Here is a 16,462-nt window from a genome sequence, read left to right as displayed (position 1 = left end):
TTCGATAGGTTATTATTCTTCTTATGTGTTTTCCAATTGTGAGTTAGAGATACAAAAATATATTCATAATGTATTTTTTTAATTGGTTCTCCCGTGTTTCACGTGGGTTATAATCTAGTAATGTTGTATATCGTAATATGTTGTTATGTATGAGATATGTATTTAGAGTTCAAATTGTGTTTATATTGAATATTAAACTAAATATTAGTATTTATAATTTATAAAAATCTAATTTAATAATTGTTAATAAGTCAATAGGTTTTGAAATGATTTTTTGAAAACCATATGTTGAAAATTTTCTCAAGTTAATGGCTAAAAATAAATATAAATTAAGTATTTAGGGCTAAAAAGTGTAAATTATTGATGGAAAACCAAAAATTGTAAATTATTGAGATTTTTTTTTACAAATTAATATTAATATTAATACTAATATAATAATACATTTGGATAATGATTATTAAAATTTTTAATTTGTAGTTAATCTAAATGATGACATAAGTCATTAGTTCAATCGTATTATAATATATATATATATATATATATTAAGATAATTATATATATATATATATATATATATATATATATATATATATATATATTAAGATAACTAAGTTATAAGATCTCCTAAGTTAACTAATATATAATTAAATAATTAAATATGACTATATAAATATTGAGGAATGAAACATATATATTTGAGAAACAAAATGGATAATGGGACATGGTTGCAACTCATCAGTCTTCACGTGGCTTTAACAAAGGCAAAGAGTTTTTAATAAATTTATATAGGGTTGTACTATTCATACACCAACCAAAACAAAATAGGTGACATTTGTTATTACATCCAAATTAGCTTACACAAATAAAATTAAAAGCTGGATGATATTTAGTGTTTCTCTCTATTTAAAATCATTTATGTCACTTGACTGGAGATAAAAAATTTTTACAAAACACAAAACAAATTACCAATTAAGCCTTCATTTTGAAGAAAAAAGGTTGTTCTTATCAAGATTCAAGTGTTTAAAATCAAAGTTAAAACTTAAATAACTAATAAAACCATAAAGGATGACTAAAACTTGTTTGATGATAATGGAGTTTTTGTTGATGGGTTTTATATAAGTGTTGGGTTTGAAGTTTAGATGATGAAGGTGGTGTTGTTGGTGAAAAGTGGTGCTTCGTTGGTGTCCTGGTGGTGGAGCGGCGGCTCCTGGTGGGACTGGGGTGGTGGTGGTGCGACTGTGAAGTGGTAGTGGGATGGTGTCGAGTGGTGTTCGTGGTGAAAGAAGATGTTGGGTGGTTGTAGATGACTTTAAAGATGTGTAGTGATTTTCTGGTGACTGGACGACGGCGGCAGTATGTGGCTGGCCGGAATCTTAAAAGGGTGGGAGAGAGAGTGTTTTGTTTGTTTGTTAAGTTATTATGTTTAATATTTTTTTAATTTAAAAGCAAAGGATAATAAAACCAAAAGAAAGAAACTAAAAATCTGACAATGAAAGAGACCACTACAAATATTAACAAAGTTTTGTTTGCATGGGGTGAGAATGGACTGAACCTTTATATATGATATGAATTGTGTAGAGTTGTGATGTTTGAAAGGAGTCAGAATAGTAGAAGACTGAGATATCGGCACTCGGAAGGTCCATAAAGTCATGGGTTTTAAACTTTTAATTTATTCATGGTTGATAACAGGGCACTTAAGAAAGTAAATGATTTCGTACAAAAAATATACATATAAAATTAGAAAATTATGGGCCCTTAAAAAGAAGGTGGGCCGGGCTCACTAGCACCCCATGCACCCCTAATAGCCAACCCTGCATAAAACTCTCAGACTTTTGTGTTTTGCGACGGCTTCCCCACATGAACACACCACCTCCCTCTTTTTTTTTTATTTAAAAAAAATAATTTATTTATTGATTTTGATGATTGTATATTAACTATCAAATAATAATAATAATAGTTATGTTTTATCCTTTAAATCTTAGTTACTTTGTTATGGGGTAAAACAATTTTTTTTAGGGATGAATAAGTTGAAAGTCGTCCCCGTGGTTCTGTATTAAAGTGGCTGGACAAATATACCCTCACGTGCCATACACGTGAGGGATTTAACGGAGTTTTTTTTAAAATGCAGGGACGAAAATGCAAATCGAGCAAACCACAGGGACGACTTGTGATAATTTCTCAAAAATATATAAACAAGTATTAATGTGAAAACAAGTAAACATTTTTTTTTAAAGTAAAAGTCGTATATTATGAAATATTTATGTATTAATGTATATACTTTTGCATCAGTTTATGATGAATTAATGATCAAGATCTTATCTTATTTATTTATAATTTATAATTACACAACCATATATTCAAATACATAAAAAAAAATCCATGTATCATATTTGCACGTTATATATTAAAATTAGTAAATTACATTTTTCGTTTCTAAAAAATGAACCAATTATCACTTTTAATCATGGAATCAATATGATGGAAAAAGTACTTCACTTGTTACTCACATCAACTCAGAATCATAGGATTGAGATCATGTCTAACTTTTTCTGTAAAGTTGAAGATCTTGATTACTAAATTAAAATCAAAGGTAAAAGTCAAAGATGATTTTTGAATTTATTGATTTTTATTAAATGGTTAAGAATTAAGATGTCAACTTTATAGGTAAGTAGTCTTCATACCGTACGATGTATTATAACTATATAAATTGTATTATAAATAAATTGGAATATGCCTTATACATGATTTATGAGTATGAAATAAATTGTTGTTAAAGTAAACCGATGATCGAAGCTAAATTGTAATAAACAGTAATGATAAATATAATTTATGTTTAGTTAAATATTTGAATTTACCTTAAATTTTTAAAACCACATCAAAATCGGAACCTGTAAGCATAGGAAATGATGACAAATAACTTGGTTGGTTCGGATCGTAAACTCAAAATTTTGAACTATTCATGTTAATAACTTATTATAATTAATATAAGTAATTGGAGTTGAAGGATTGAGAAATAAAAAGAGACAATTTTTTAATGAGTAAACGATCAATTAAATAAGGTTATATGTCTTTTGTATTAATAAGTCAATAGTTAGAGTTTAATTCTAAATCTAATAAAAAAATTGAATTTATATACAGCTAAAAAAGATAATTTAACAAAATAAATAAATTAAAAGGATATGTGTCGATCAGGGATTAAGTCATGTGTCGTTTTCAAAATATGTCAATCTTGTTTTAATTTATTGGTAGATGTTGAAAATAAACTTAAAAAATTTATATTCTAAAACATAATACGAAAAGAAAAAATAATGAAGTTAACCACGGTTGCAAAAGTTGCATAAAAACTAAAAAGTCCTATTTGGAGGAGTTTTTTTTTTTTTTTTAACCTTTTGAGTTACATGGTTAAAAATGATAATGAGCCCATATAAAAAAACCGTAATTTTCCAAAAGATAATTATATTAGAATGGATATAGCTAATTAGCCATATAGGGTTAAAAAGAAAAGAATAAAAATATACTGAATGAAAGTGGGGGAAAGGAAGAGGAAAGGGGAAAGCTTGCCGGCTTTGGTTTGTTTGATTGTAAACCGTCAGGAAACGGTTGACGCTACAACAAAGTCATCATCATCAGTATTTTATATCTCTTTAATTGATTACTACTACTCATTATTTATCAACTAAAACAATAACAAATTATTACTGTACTAGTAGTAATATATCTTTATAATTATATATTCGTCCGTATATAATAAAGCAATTAATTAATTATGATATTGCTGTTTTTGTTGTATGGATGTATGTATATTGATTGATTGATCGGATCATAATTTAAATAAAACCAGTTCCCCATCTTGTTCTTTGGTTGGATATTGGAGGAAGAGTAATTAGGTGAAAGGGGAATAAAAAATGGGCGGTTGTTTTCCCTGTTGTTTTGATTATTCACCCCAAGAAGAAGAGAAATTGAATAATTATAATAATAATACTAATCAATCATCAAAGACGAAGAAGACAACATCATCATCATCATCATCTGCTTCTTGTACTACTGCTAGTAATAATGTTTCCAGATTAGCTTCTTCTGGTATGTCATCTTCCATCTTCTTTCTTTGTTTATACAGTAACATACATCTTACTAGTTAATTATGTATGTCACTGATGGTTAAGTTGTATGTTAGTACATCCATCCATGGCGGCTGAGCGCGCCACCCGTAGGTAGATCACCCCATCACCAATCACCTCCTATAACCCATCCATCGCCCCCTATGACCGATTACCTCCACCAGCCAGCCCATATTAATGCTATCAGGGAGCAGCCCGCTTCGATCACAGTTTCTGACGGTGGGATAACTGTAATTATAATATTATGCAATATTAATATCTATATCTATGTATAAGGTTTTGAAAATTTTTTTATTCTACAACATACCTTTCTATAACGTTTCACATGTGAATGAACTTTACAAACATGTAATTCAATACATAATTTAGGAGTTATCACGGTTCTTCTAAAAAAAGTTCTCGAAATAAGGGTCTCATATATACTAATTTTATAAAATATTTATAAAAAAGATAAGTGATTTAGGCCCCATGTTTTTGACAGATTAAAGTATCAGGATGTGCGAAGTTTCACATATAAGCTTAGATGTTAGACAACCTCTTATTCACTTCCCCATATAATATATGTGTGTATATATCATAATAATAAATATATAATAATTAGAACTTAATAGAAATATCAAGGTCAAGCTTAAAAGTGTTAGTTTTTGAATCATTAATGTTAATACTTGCAAAAGATAGTGTTTCTTTAAGTTTAGGCCAAAAATTAAAATAATAAAAAAAAAAGGCTATAGCACTGCTATTTGGATCGCTATAGCACCGATATCAAATACCATTGATAATAGCGGGACCACTATTTTGACCGTTATTTTGCTTGGGGACCGTAACTGCTATAGCGTGGCTATTATGAACGTAGTTGGTTGTGGTGGTGCCAGGCGGCAAGGGAAGAAGGCCGGTCGTGATGGTGGTGGGGTGAAGAAGTGAGATGTGGTGATGGGTTTTTTTAACACGTTTCGCATTTCAACACTCTTCGCACCGTAACTTCCCCCTGTGTGTGTAGATATATATATCTACCTCATCACGCATGACTTATTATACAGCTACTAGTAGTATAACATACTGTAATTAATCGGTAGGGAGGGTGTGTGGGTTAATAGAAATAAGCGCTCTTTTTTTAACTTGCTTATATTTTCCAAGCACAATTTAAACCGCTAGCAATCCTAAAACATCCCATCTATTATCAGATCCACTTCCATTCTAGAGCTGTTTTTTTGTATTTAGATAGGTATCCTCTCATTTACTTATCCCGTTTATTGAATTCGTCAGGAGTTGATAGACTTAAGACTAGAAACAGTACCAGCTTAAGGAGGGAGGCATTAACCACCACCAAGGATTCACCAGATGGACAGATTGCTGCTCAAACCTTCACCTTCCGTGAACTTGCAGCCGCAACTAATAATTTTACCCCTGATTGCTTCTTAGGGGAGGGGGGCTTTGGTTGTGTATATAGAGGACGTCTTCACAACACCGGTCAGGTATATAGTTATATGTATATCTAGTAATATATTATATTCAGAATTTATGCTGTCATATTTCTTTTGCTTTGAAACGAAAATCATAAAGTTTGGAAATTTTAATCAAATAACACTAGGAGTTGTTTCATATTTTTAAATTGAAACAGTAATATAAAGTTAATTATGTAATTAGCCTATTTATAATTATCTAGTGTATCTTTAGTTAAGTTAATGATTACACATGACATGATTTCATGAGAAACCCTAATTACATTATGTTTATGTTTGTTGATAACTAGTGGCTGTCCAGTGTTGTAGCAAATGTAATTCTTCTTGATAAATGCAATTATAATCCTTTATTGTTAGTATCTATCTTGGACCAAGTAGCGCATTGTCCAAGTAGTCTTGTAAAGGATTACATTGTGATTGGTGACTGCCAAATTTCCATTTCTTAAGTTTTGTTCTTTAGTTAATTTCTCAGGTTGTTTTGGACAGGTCGTAGCTGTTAAACAACTAGATAGAAATGGGCTCCAAGGTAACCGGGAGTTTCTAGTGGAAGTTCTTATGCTTAGCCTATTACATCATCCAAACCTAGTGAATTTGATTGGTTACTGTGCTGATGGTGACCAAAGACTTCTCGTGTACGAATTTATGGCATTGGGATCACTGGAAGATCACCTTCATGGTAACATTTCTAATCTTGCAAACATGCTATATTTTTTATTATTTAACATAAAAACCCAGTAGCCTAAGAAAGTAATAAACTGTCTGCAGATGTTCCCCCTGATAGAGACCCATTAGATTGGAATACACGAATGAAGATAGCGGCTGGTGCAGCCAAAGGTTTAGAGTTTCTTCATGATAAGGCTAACCCTCCTGTGATTTACAGGGACTTCAAGTCATCCAACATTTTGTTGGATGAGGGATTTGAGCCGAAGCTCTCTGACTTTGGGCTTGCAAAACTGGGCCCTACTGGGGACAAGTCTCATGTTTCTACGAGGGTTATGGGCACGTACGGTTATTGTGCTCCAGAGTATGCCATGACTGGACAACTAACCGTCAAGTCCGATGTGTACAGTTTTGGTGTCGTGTTTTTAGAGCTGCTTACTGGTCGCAAAGCCATTGACAGCACTCAACCACATGGACAGCAGAACCTTGTCACATGGGTAATTCCTTCATTTTTATTTGTCATTTCTTACAGGTCAGAGTTTGTAGACTACTCGGAATAGTTGGCTTAGATACTGTGATATTTTCATGATAAGTTGTTAGGGCTCAGCTCTTATAGGCACACGATTGTATAAGCTCGATTCTTCCCTTGTGCATATGCATCAAATTAAAAGGTCCAAAGTCAACTTTCAAACGAAGTTGCTAAGTAAACCTTTATTCAAAATTTATCGTGTAAATACCTTTTTGAACATTATTAATAATTAAAAAGATAAAAAGAATCTTGTGCAGAAAACTTCAGCAGCAAACCCCAATGTGTGTGTGTACTAAAGCACATCTTTTTGCAAGGTATAAGAGTAAACGACACAAATCGTCCCTGTGGTTTATCAAAACAATCACGATTCGTCCTTTCTAATCAAAAACATCATTGGCAGTCCTTTATAGGAGGATAATGTTCGTGTTTAGTCCTTTGACAAGTTGACCGTCATCTCTTCTCCGTTAAATCCCTCACGTGCCTCATGTCATTTTTTCCCCTTTGACTAGTCATTTGTTTTAAATACCTTCTTGTTCTTGTGGCTCTACATTTCCAGAAATCTATTAACAATAACAACAATAATAATAAAAACAACATCAATCTGAATCTTGAAATCGATAAAGCCAATTTGGAACTCCAAATTTAAACCTTAAGTTAATAAAATCCATTTTCATGATGACTACAATTATATCCCAAAAATTCCAACAAGAAACCATAACATATTATAAAACCAAATAAGCCATGAATCTCATGTGGCATAAATCTGAACATATAACCCAATAAGCATTATCACAACCAAATCTTGTAAAAATTAATTGTGTGCCTTTGGGCTGTTAGTGCACAAACAAAACAAAACAATGAAATTTAAAAACGCAATCCGTACCAACAAGATGAAGTAAAAGAAAAGGGTTTTGGGAGCATTTGGTCATCTGGGTCTCGGTAATAAAAACCCACCGCCGTCCAATTTAGACGTATGTATTTCCGGCCATCGTATATATCACCAAGATTTAACAATAAGATCTGGAAACCAATACAAAATCGTCCCTTTGATTTTGATATTGATGATTATTAGTTGTACTGGCAACCGTTGCCGGAGAGGTGACGGGAGTGGGGTGTTGGATTATCATCTATCTGGGTTTTGGATCTGTTGTTGCCGATGAGGATGATGACGGAGGCAGATCATCTTCTTTTGTGGTCTTTTTGTTAAATTTATTATCTCCGATTGGTGGTGGTCGTCGTGCCTGTTGAAATCTCCGGCTGCAGTTGTAATCTCTTTGTATGTATAATTGTATATGTTTTTCACTTGGTAAGGTTTTTAGATTTCGATAGATGGTGGGTTTAATATGCATATATATATATATAGTGGAGCCATCCAATGAGAACTAAATTAGAATAAGAACAGTTTTGTGCCTTAGGATACTATGATCTATGGTTGAGATTAATTGAATAATATTTTAATTTAAATAAAAGGCAAAAAGGGCATTAATGGAAAAGAATGTTTACACGTAAAAAAGAATGTAACCGCCACTCATGTTGTTTGCTATCTATAATTTTGCATTTAGTTAATTATCAATTTGGCTTTTACTTGATAGAATTCTACATTCGTTTGTATTTGCTGTATATTACAAATTTGATGCATCCATCTTTTACATATATAAATATTTGAGGCATCCATGATTTATTACAAAAAATATTGTATTTATAAAATTGTTTGTCTTAAGATTTTTATGTATATATATATATATATATATGATTTGGTGCATCCACCATTGTGCATGTATTTGTAAAACTTTATGCATCCATTATTTATAATTATAATTTGTGCATCCATAAATTTGATGCATCCTCTATTGTATGTGTATGTAAAACCTTATGCATCCATAATTTATAGTTTATAATTTTATGCATCCATTATTTATAATTTATATTTTTGCGCATCCATAAATTTAATCTATAAAATTAAAAAAGATGAAACAACTAATTATATAAATTTTGTTATTTAAAAAATTGATGTGCTTAATTTAATTGCAATCTATTTAGAATGAGATGGAAGTTTTCTTCCCTACGTACAAATAACTATCAATAATAGTGGTTACATTTTCAAATTAATAGAAAAATAAAAGTTTTAATAAAAAATCCATTCCACGTTAAATTTCCTCTTTTACCCCCTGTTCTCACCGTTCTTATTTTAAACTTGTTCTCACTGGAAAGTTGTCCATAAAACTAACATAGTGCATAACTAATTATCATTATTTAAGTGTTTAACAACACATTGATCCGTCAAAATCGAAAAAATCTCGTTTTTTGTTGGATGCATCATATTGATGAATATCCATCAAAGATGGATGCACAAAAAAAAAACGTGATTTTTTCGATTTTGACGGGTCAATGCGTTGTTAAACACTTAAATAATGATAATTAGTTAAGCACTATGTTAGTTTTATGGACTTTTAATGCATCAAAATGATGTTTTTAAGTGTTCTCACCGTTTTTATTTTAAAAGTGTTCTCACCGGAATGTTACTATATATATATATATATATATTTACTTATATTTATATGGATTGATTGATTCGAAGATGGTGGTGATGTATATAGAGATATGGATTAATAGATATAAAGTTCAGGTTATAAAAGAAGAAATGTTTATTAAAATCTGGAAAAATGACGTAAGTACCCCTCACGTGAGAGGCACATGAGGGGTTTAACGGGGAAGAGATGACGGTCAACTGGTCAAAGGACCAAACACGAACCTTATCCTCCTATAAAGGACTAGGACTGTCATTTTTTTGATTAGAAAGGACGAAACGTTATTGTTTTGATAAACCACAGGGACGATTTATGTCGTTTACTCAAGGTATAATGATACCATGAAGCATTTTACTCAAGGTCTTGAGTTCGATTCTTAGGGATTGTGGCAAGACTTGGGGTTTTTCCCTCTGAATACTTGTAACGGTCCATGGTCAACATCTCGTTGTCTAGAGTACGTGCAAGGCTTCACCATTTTATGGTGAGGTTTCCCTGATGTCGTATACCGACTGAATTTTCGAAAAAAATAATGAAGCATTTTGACGTTGCTAATAGGTTTGTGTAGTGACAGATCATAATGTACACCTGTTTGTAATTTGATGAGAACATACTTATGTTATGACAAACATTTTTCAGTGTTGCTATGAGTAAGTTTTGTGCAGTAACTGGAAAGATATATATATATATATATATATATTATAGAGTAAAAATCATTATAGTTTGAATCGGATCAGGAGTCATCTAATTCTTTGAGACATGAGATTTTGCACTGATGATTTATTATGTGATTGCATTTGTAGGCACGACCTCTGTTTAATGACAGAAGAAAGTTCACATCATTGGTGGATCCAAGGCTAGAAGGTCGTTACCCCATGAGGGGGCTATACCAGGCCTTAGCTGTTGCATCCATGTGTATTCAAGAACAGGCTGCTGCACGGCCTCTCATTGGAGATGTGGTCACTGCGTTGTCTTATCTTGCAAACCAGGGATATGATCCTACCACGGCTCCTGCTAATATCGTTAACAAAGAGAGACCAAAAGCTGAAAGAAATGGAAGAATTTCAAGAAACGAAGAAGGGGGAGGATCAGGTCGTAGCAGATGGGATTTGGATGGATCAGAGAAAGAAGAGTCTCCTAAAGAAACCGCAAAGATGCTCAACAAGGATCTTGAAAGAGAAAGGGCTGTTGCAGAAGCAAAAATGTGGGTTGAAAAACGAAGACAAAGTGCTCAAGGCATCTTTGAAGCCAACAATGGTTAGCAGTAAGTTTATGTAGCACTGTCTAATTTCCCTTTCTTTTGGCTCATATTTGATTTGCTGATTGGGAAATGGAAACCTCTCTTGGATGCAAATACTCGAATTGGTTTCTATGGATAAAAGAGGAGATGAAACAAATATTAAGGTTAGTTCTGTGAATTGTAAAGGTGGATTCTTGATTTTCTTTACGGGAGTCCTTTGTGGTTTGACTTTTTAATTTTCTTGTGTAACATAAACATTCAATAGCTTCTTTTGTATTTATCGGTGAGTTCAGCAAATATGAAGAACAAAATACTGTATGCAGTACTTTACCGGGATCACTAAAATCAAGCAATTATATGATAGTGGTCTTTTTGTAACTAGATTATATTATAGATTGATTATTACATCGAGACATGACTTTAGTGTTTTTCTTTAGTTTTTTTATTATTGGTATTATTGTAGAAAACATATTTTGGTTACCACCTACCCGTGTAACAGGCCAACAACCGTCTGTCTATCTGTCTGTCTTGAGGTACAGTTCACACTTCATTTGGCATCATCATCATACAAATATGCTGATCGATCGATATTTGTTTGTTCGTGTTATCAATTATCCAACATTTTCATTGGAAAGACATTAGCATTTTTATCTCTAAGTAATGGTCGAAAACCAAAAGCTTATATTTTGATTAAAAAACACATTAGAAAGTATAGATTTCTTCCAAGTGAGTTACAATACAGTATATGTATATAATAAGAAAAGAAAGACGCCCACAAGGCCACAAGTAAAATAAATACAAATATAGAGTCGGCAACCGACTTGAGAAGGGAGTCTAAAAACTGACTTTTGGATCTATCCATCATCGATCTATCGGTTAGAGGGGCTAATTAAGTAGCTTTAATTTTTGGGCGGGCCGGTGTACATACGTCGTTATTGAAATCGAGAAAATGATATATAGATCGATGCCGCATTATAATAAATCTAAACCAACCTACAGTACTGCTAGTGCTAATAATACTATCGCGTGTGGAACGAAAATCATATTATATCTCTCGATCCCTCAAAATCCAAATCAACAACCAAACGTACGTACCTACATAGGTTCGATCAGCTAATTAAACCTCACACGTACGCCCTCGTAACTTATAATCCACGCACATTGGCCACCCGATCACCTGTGCTAATTTCCTTTTCATCATCGCTGCTACGCCCTGATGATGAGGAATCCACTGGATACACTTCCGAGTTTGATAAAATGGTAGTGAGGTTTATAATGTGTTCCTGCAGCTTGGGTTTGGCATTATTAGTATTATTATTATTATTATTTGTGTTTTTCTCATTATCGGGAGAGATGCTTGCGTTTCTATAATATCCATATAGTCCCATTTGAAGCACTCCCAATAGAAATCCTAGTATGTTTGGCACCTACAAAACAAAACATACACATGTGCATTCAACAAACTTGAACTATTATTTACTAATTACACAACCTCTTCTTCGACAACTATAAGTTACTCCACCTAATCAACTAAACTTTGAAGATAGTTGTTCAAACGTTCTGTTTTGCTTTCTTTTTATCTTAGAAAATGAAATTAAGGCATTAAACATATATATAGGTTCATGTGAGAACATAGGTAATTTCAAAGTATAATTTAATATGTTCATATATGAATATATGACCATCAAGTTATAATTTAAAAGTTTTTATGGTTCTTCCGATTCAAACGGTTCTCATATGAACTTTTATATATATATATATATATATATATATATAATACTGTATATATATTCATCAAAACGATGCATCCAACAAAATACATGATTTTTTTCGATTTTGACGGATCAATGTGTTGTTAAACACTTAAATGCATTATGTTAGTTTTATGGATTTTTAATGCATCAAAATGATGTTTTTAACTATTCTCACCATTCTTATTTTAAGAGTGTTCATAATATATGTATATATATGTTGATATATATACATATATATAGGGATAGAGGTATATATATTTACCGTAACGCATATATCCTTGATGGACATCCCATAAGCGAACCACATAACCGCACTTAGAGTCAGGAAACATGATAAGGACAATGGCATGAACTCAACACTTTTTGTTCTCACAACTTGAAACTGTCAATAAAATTTACACATCAGGGGGATCGAGGTGCTGCAAATACCTGATTAACCAATTAAATGAACTAACTAAGGTACGTAGATATGTAGGTACGATGACTCACCACAATAGTGAGAGGTGCTGCAAATACACACACAGATATCCCCACACAAATCCACCCAACGACTAGCACCCTTGTATGTCCTCTCAATGGCAACAACGTCCCAAGAGAAATACAGAGGCATAGAACCATGACGGCAGCCAGACTTTTAAATGTTTGCTTCTACACACACAAATTAACACATGCATAATGTATATATATATCAACTCCATCTAGCTAATTAATTACTACTCGTACGTACTTCATTACTCGTATTAGTTAATTAAATATGGAAAAGGTATGTACCCTGGTATCGGGGGTAGCGTAGAAGAGGAAAATCATGATGTAAACGGACTCAATGACGGTACCAAGGGTGTTAATGGATTTGAGTAGGAACGTGTCATCTCCTTTGATGAAGGCGTAGAACAACCAAAGCAATGCGCTAAACAGTGACACCACGTACGGCAATGACTGGAACCCCATTGTAGATTTCTTCTTGCATATTTCAATAAATGTTGGCCTGACCATCATCAAATCAAAGTATATATATACCAATATCTAATAATCTTATACTCAACAATTCAATATATATGTATATCGCTAGCTAATTAATCCGTAAAAAGTAACTAGCTAGCTAGTTAATTTGTACAGATCGATCGAGTGTATATTATTAGACTTACAATGGAGCAAAGTAGACCCCGGTGGAAATAATGTTACCTGCATATGGAGAAACTAGCCAGATATGATAAGACAATCGATCTCTCTCGATCAAAAGCTAAATGAATATATATATATAGGAAGGCCTTAATTATGTACGTACGTACCTAGAAGGCCAAATACAAAAACCAGAGGCTGGTGAACATCAAAAAGTTCCATTTTGCACAAATCAGTACTAGTCAATAATGCTGGCCGTTTAGGGTGGGAATGGAAACCTGAAGCCTCTATCTATCTAGCTTGCGCTAACGTACTACACTTCTGACGTCGACTCTAACAAAACGTACGTACAATCGATCATGTACGTAATATCTATCTAGCTAGCTAATCAATGAATTGATGAAAGAGAGGTGTTATGCTAGTGATGTATTTATACGCGCGAAGTGAATCATCGATTGATGACAGAGGAATGTGCTTTGTCGTAGGGGCGAGTGATTTAGGTAATGGCGTATCATAAACTCATACACTCAACAACTAGTAATTACCTTTTTACTCATCTTGCGTCTCTCACCTTCTATCTTCCTATCCTTTTTTTAGACAAATCTTAAGTCATCTCCCAACAAGCCTGTCTGCATATGTTACATTCGATCAAATTCATCGTAGTTAAATTAAACTTCAATTAATGTTTACCATACAATATGTATTAACTGTCTTTTATCTTGAACCTCCTATGATATGACCAGAGACGGAGCTAAATCTTTTTGGGAGAGGGCAGTTTTAAAAGTTGTGTCATACTTATAAGAGTCGTATATATCCGAGAATGTAAAAAAAAAATGGACCCTAGATCGAGAATAGAAAATAAACCCTAAAAAGAGTTTGTTCCGCATACCAGGTGTAACACTCATATTAAAAAATACCGGTTCTCTTTAATAAATAATGACCACACGTGTCGGGCAAGGTCTTATTAAATGAAAACGTATTCGATCATAATGTAAGAAACCCCTTTTTAGGAAATAATTAGCTATCTTTTCTACATAACTATAATGATTACCATAATTAGTTGTTTGTGACAAATTTATATAATAATTTGAAAGAAAATAATTTTTCCACAAACAGCTACACTAATAATGTATTACACATTTACATACAGAAAACTTTTTCTTAAACCTCTTTTCATTCTTTCTATTAAAAATCCTGACAATTCAAGTTTTCTATTCTCTAAATGAAGAAATATATCTCAAAATAAATTTTTCGGCGACCAATGACTTTCAAATAATAATCCTATGACAATGAATTTAACGTTTGTCGTTATTTTTCTACTTATTTTTTCTTACTTTTAGAAAACAAATTACAATTATATCATTTAAATTGTAAAATATTATATTGTACTAAAATTAGAGTGTGCACATTTGATGAAGTTCAAATTCAGTTTAGTGATTAAATGACCGAGACTCAAATTAATCGCCAACCCCGTACCCGTCAAGTTAACAACTTATTCGACTCTCTTGTATAAACTAGTTTCATTATTAAGACCGGTACCCCGAGACGCCTTTTTATAACTTCCCTAGTTAAACAATGGTCTTGGTCATTTCAGATAACAAGTTTGCCTATCGATTGTACCCAACCGTCAACCCGTTAATTCTTATCAAATATCGATTACCCTCTACCGTACCCGTCATAGAACCAATTGCTTCTAACTAAGCAATCAAAATAACTTATACCCAAATCATAGTCATCACTAACCAATGAGCACAAATTATCCGCAATCAATAATCGAATAACAAAGAATTAATAGATTGAGATTACGACAAAACGTTAAATCAAATCACTTGAATTAATAAATATTGTGCAATCCTTATATAATGTCTCACTCCATCAAGATGGATGAAGAGACGATTAGCCACTCATATTAAAATACGAATAACAAATCAAATAGAAAGAATTCATCGTTACCGAATACAAAGAATTGAACGGAAATAACGAGAATAATCCAATCGTAATATCGATCTTCCAGGATGATAAATCTGATCAACAGTCTCCTCAAAAGGTCTTCAAAACGGCTGGAAAGTATGAGATAGGGTTTTGGAATGAAAAACAAGCTATTTATATGTTTCCAAAAATTCTATGGAGAAACGTCCTTAAGCTGCGTGGCAGCTTATAAGCTGCGGCGCACCTCACTTTGACTGCTGTTGACTTTTGACTTTTATTGACTTCGAATGGGACACCACTGGATGAGCTGCTGCGCAGCTTAAGCCTTCTATTTCACAGCTGCTGCGCAGCTCACTTGATTCCAGGTTTGACTTTTGTTGACTTTCACCAAACTTCATCCAAACGACCCGGTAATCATCCGTAAGCACTTATTTCACTTCAAGAATGTCGTTTTCTTCAGAAATACGCTCAAGTATCTGCTAATAACCTGAAACACTAACACATACCATAAACGCACAAATTGTATACGAAAACGACTCATTAAACATGCTAACTTAACTATATAAACCGTGAGAAATGGGTATAAAATACGACATATCAAATCCCCCCACACTTAAGCTTTGCTTGTCCTCAAGCAAATCCAAACTTTAAATGAAACATTCCTTGACAATCACACTATCAAACAAGTGACAAGTATCAAAAAGCAGCAACACCAAGCATGTCAAATGACAAAAGGTGGGTGAAGCAGTTTTAATCTTAAATGAAAACTCGAAATGTTTGACAATACCTGAACAATCCGTAAGCCACGATAATCAACTAAGCATAAATGAAACAGACGATCCTACCAATATCATTCTACTCCAACAACTTACTTTCGGGGTTGAATATATGAAGAATCACTCATAGCTGAGTTGTGATGTATACTTTTTTTACCATAGGCTTGAGCTAGGATCGTCACTCCCCCGTTAAGGCGCAAGGATCAAGTACATCGTCAAAATAGGCATAGAGGGTGGTTGTGTATTTAAACTAAGGCTATGTATTTATGGGTATTTACAATGGAAAATGGGAAGTTATAGGTTACAAGTGAAGGATAAGAATCAAAAGTATAAGGTATATGTGAGAAATGTA

At 32.8% G+C, this 16,462-nt stretch overlaps 2 protein-coding genes across 2 annotated transcripts; one reads left to right on the top strand and one right to left on the bottom strand.

Annotated features, from left to right (window-relative positions):
* Nucleotides 1-3,504: 3,504 nt before the first annotated feature.
* LOC122595209 (serine/threonine-protein kinase PBS1-like) lies at nucleotides 3,505-10,968 on the top strand. The gene is made up of 5 exons (XM_043767545.1): nucleotides 3,505-4,080; nucleotides 5,382-5,590; nucleotides 6,065-6,254; nucleotides 6,344-6,735; nucleotides 10,096-10,968. Exons 1-5 carry the CDS (start codon nucleotides 3,906-3,908, stop codon nucleotides 10,552-10,554), a joined length of 1,425 nt encoding a protein of 474 aa, XP_043623480.1. The 5' UTR covers nucleotides 3,505-3,905; the 3' UTR covers nucleotides 10,555-10,968.
* Nucleotides 10,969-11,677: 709 nt separating this feature from the next.
* LOC122595280 (bidirectional sugar transporter N3-like) lies at nucleotides 11,678-13,637 on the bottom strand. Its single transcript, XM_043767618.1, has 6 exons — nucleotides 13,576-13,637; nucleotides 13,432-13,468; nucleotides 13,058-13,271; nucleotides 12,776-12,934; nucleotides 12,549-12,668; nucleotides 11,678-11,959 (listed from the first exon to the last, which is right to left on the bottom strand). Exons 1-6 carry the CDS (start codon nucleotides 13,625-13,627, stop codon nucleotides 11,678-11,680), a joined length of 864 nt encoding a protein of 287 aa, XP_043623553.1. The 5' UTR covers nucleotides 13,628-13,637.
* Nucleotides 13,638-16,462: the final 2,825 nt, after the last annotated feature.

This window comes from Erigeron canadensis, chromosome 4 (assembly GCF_010389155.1).
Source record: "Erigeron canadensis isolate Cc75 chromosome 4, C_canadensis_v1, whole genome shotgun sequence".
NCBI lineage: Eukaryota > Viridiplantae > Streptophyta > Magnoliopsida > Asterales > Asteraceae > Erigeron > Erigeron canadensis.
The sequence above is the reverse complement of the archived record's forward strand: the minus strand, read 5'-3'. Positions and strand labels throughout refer to the sequence as shown.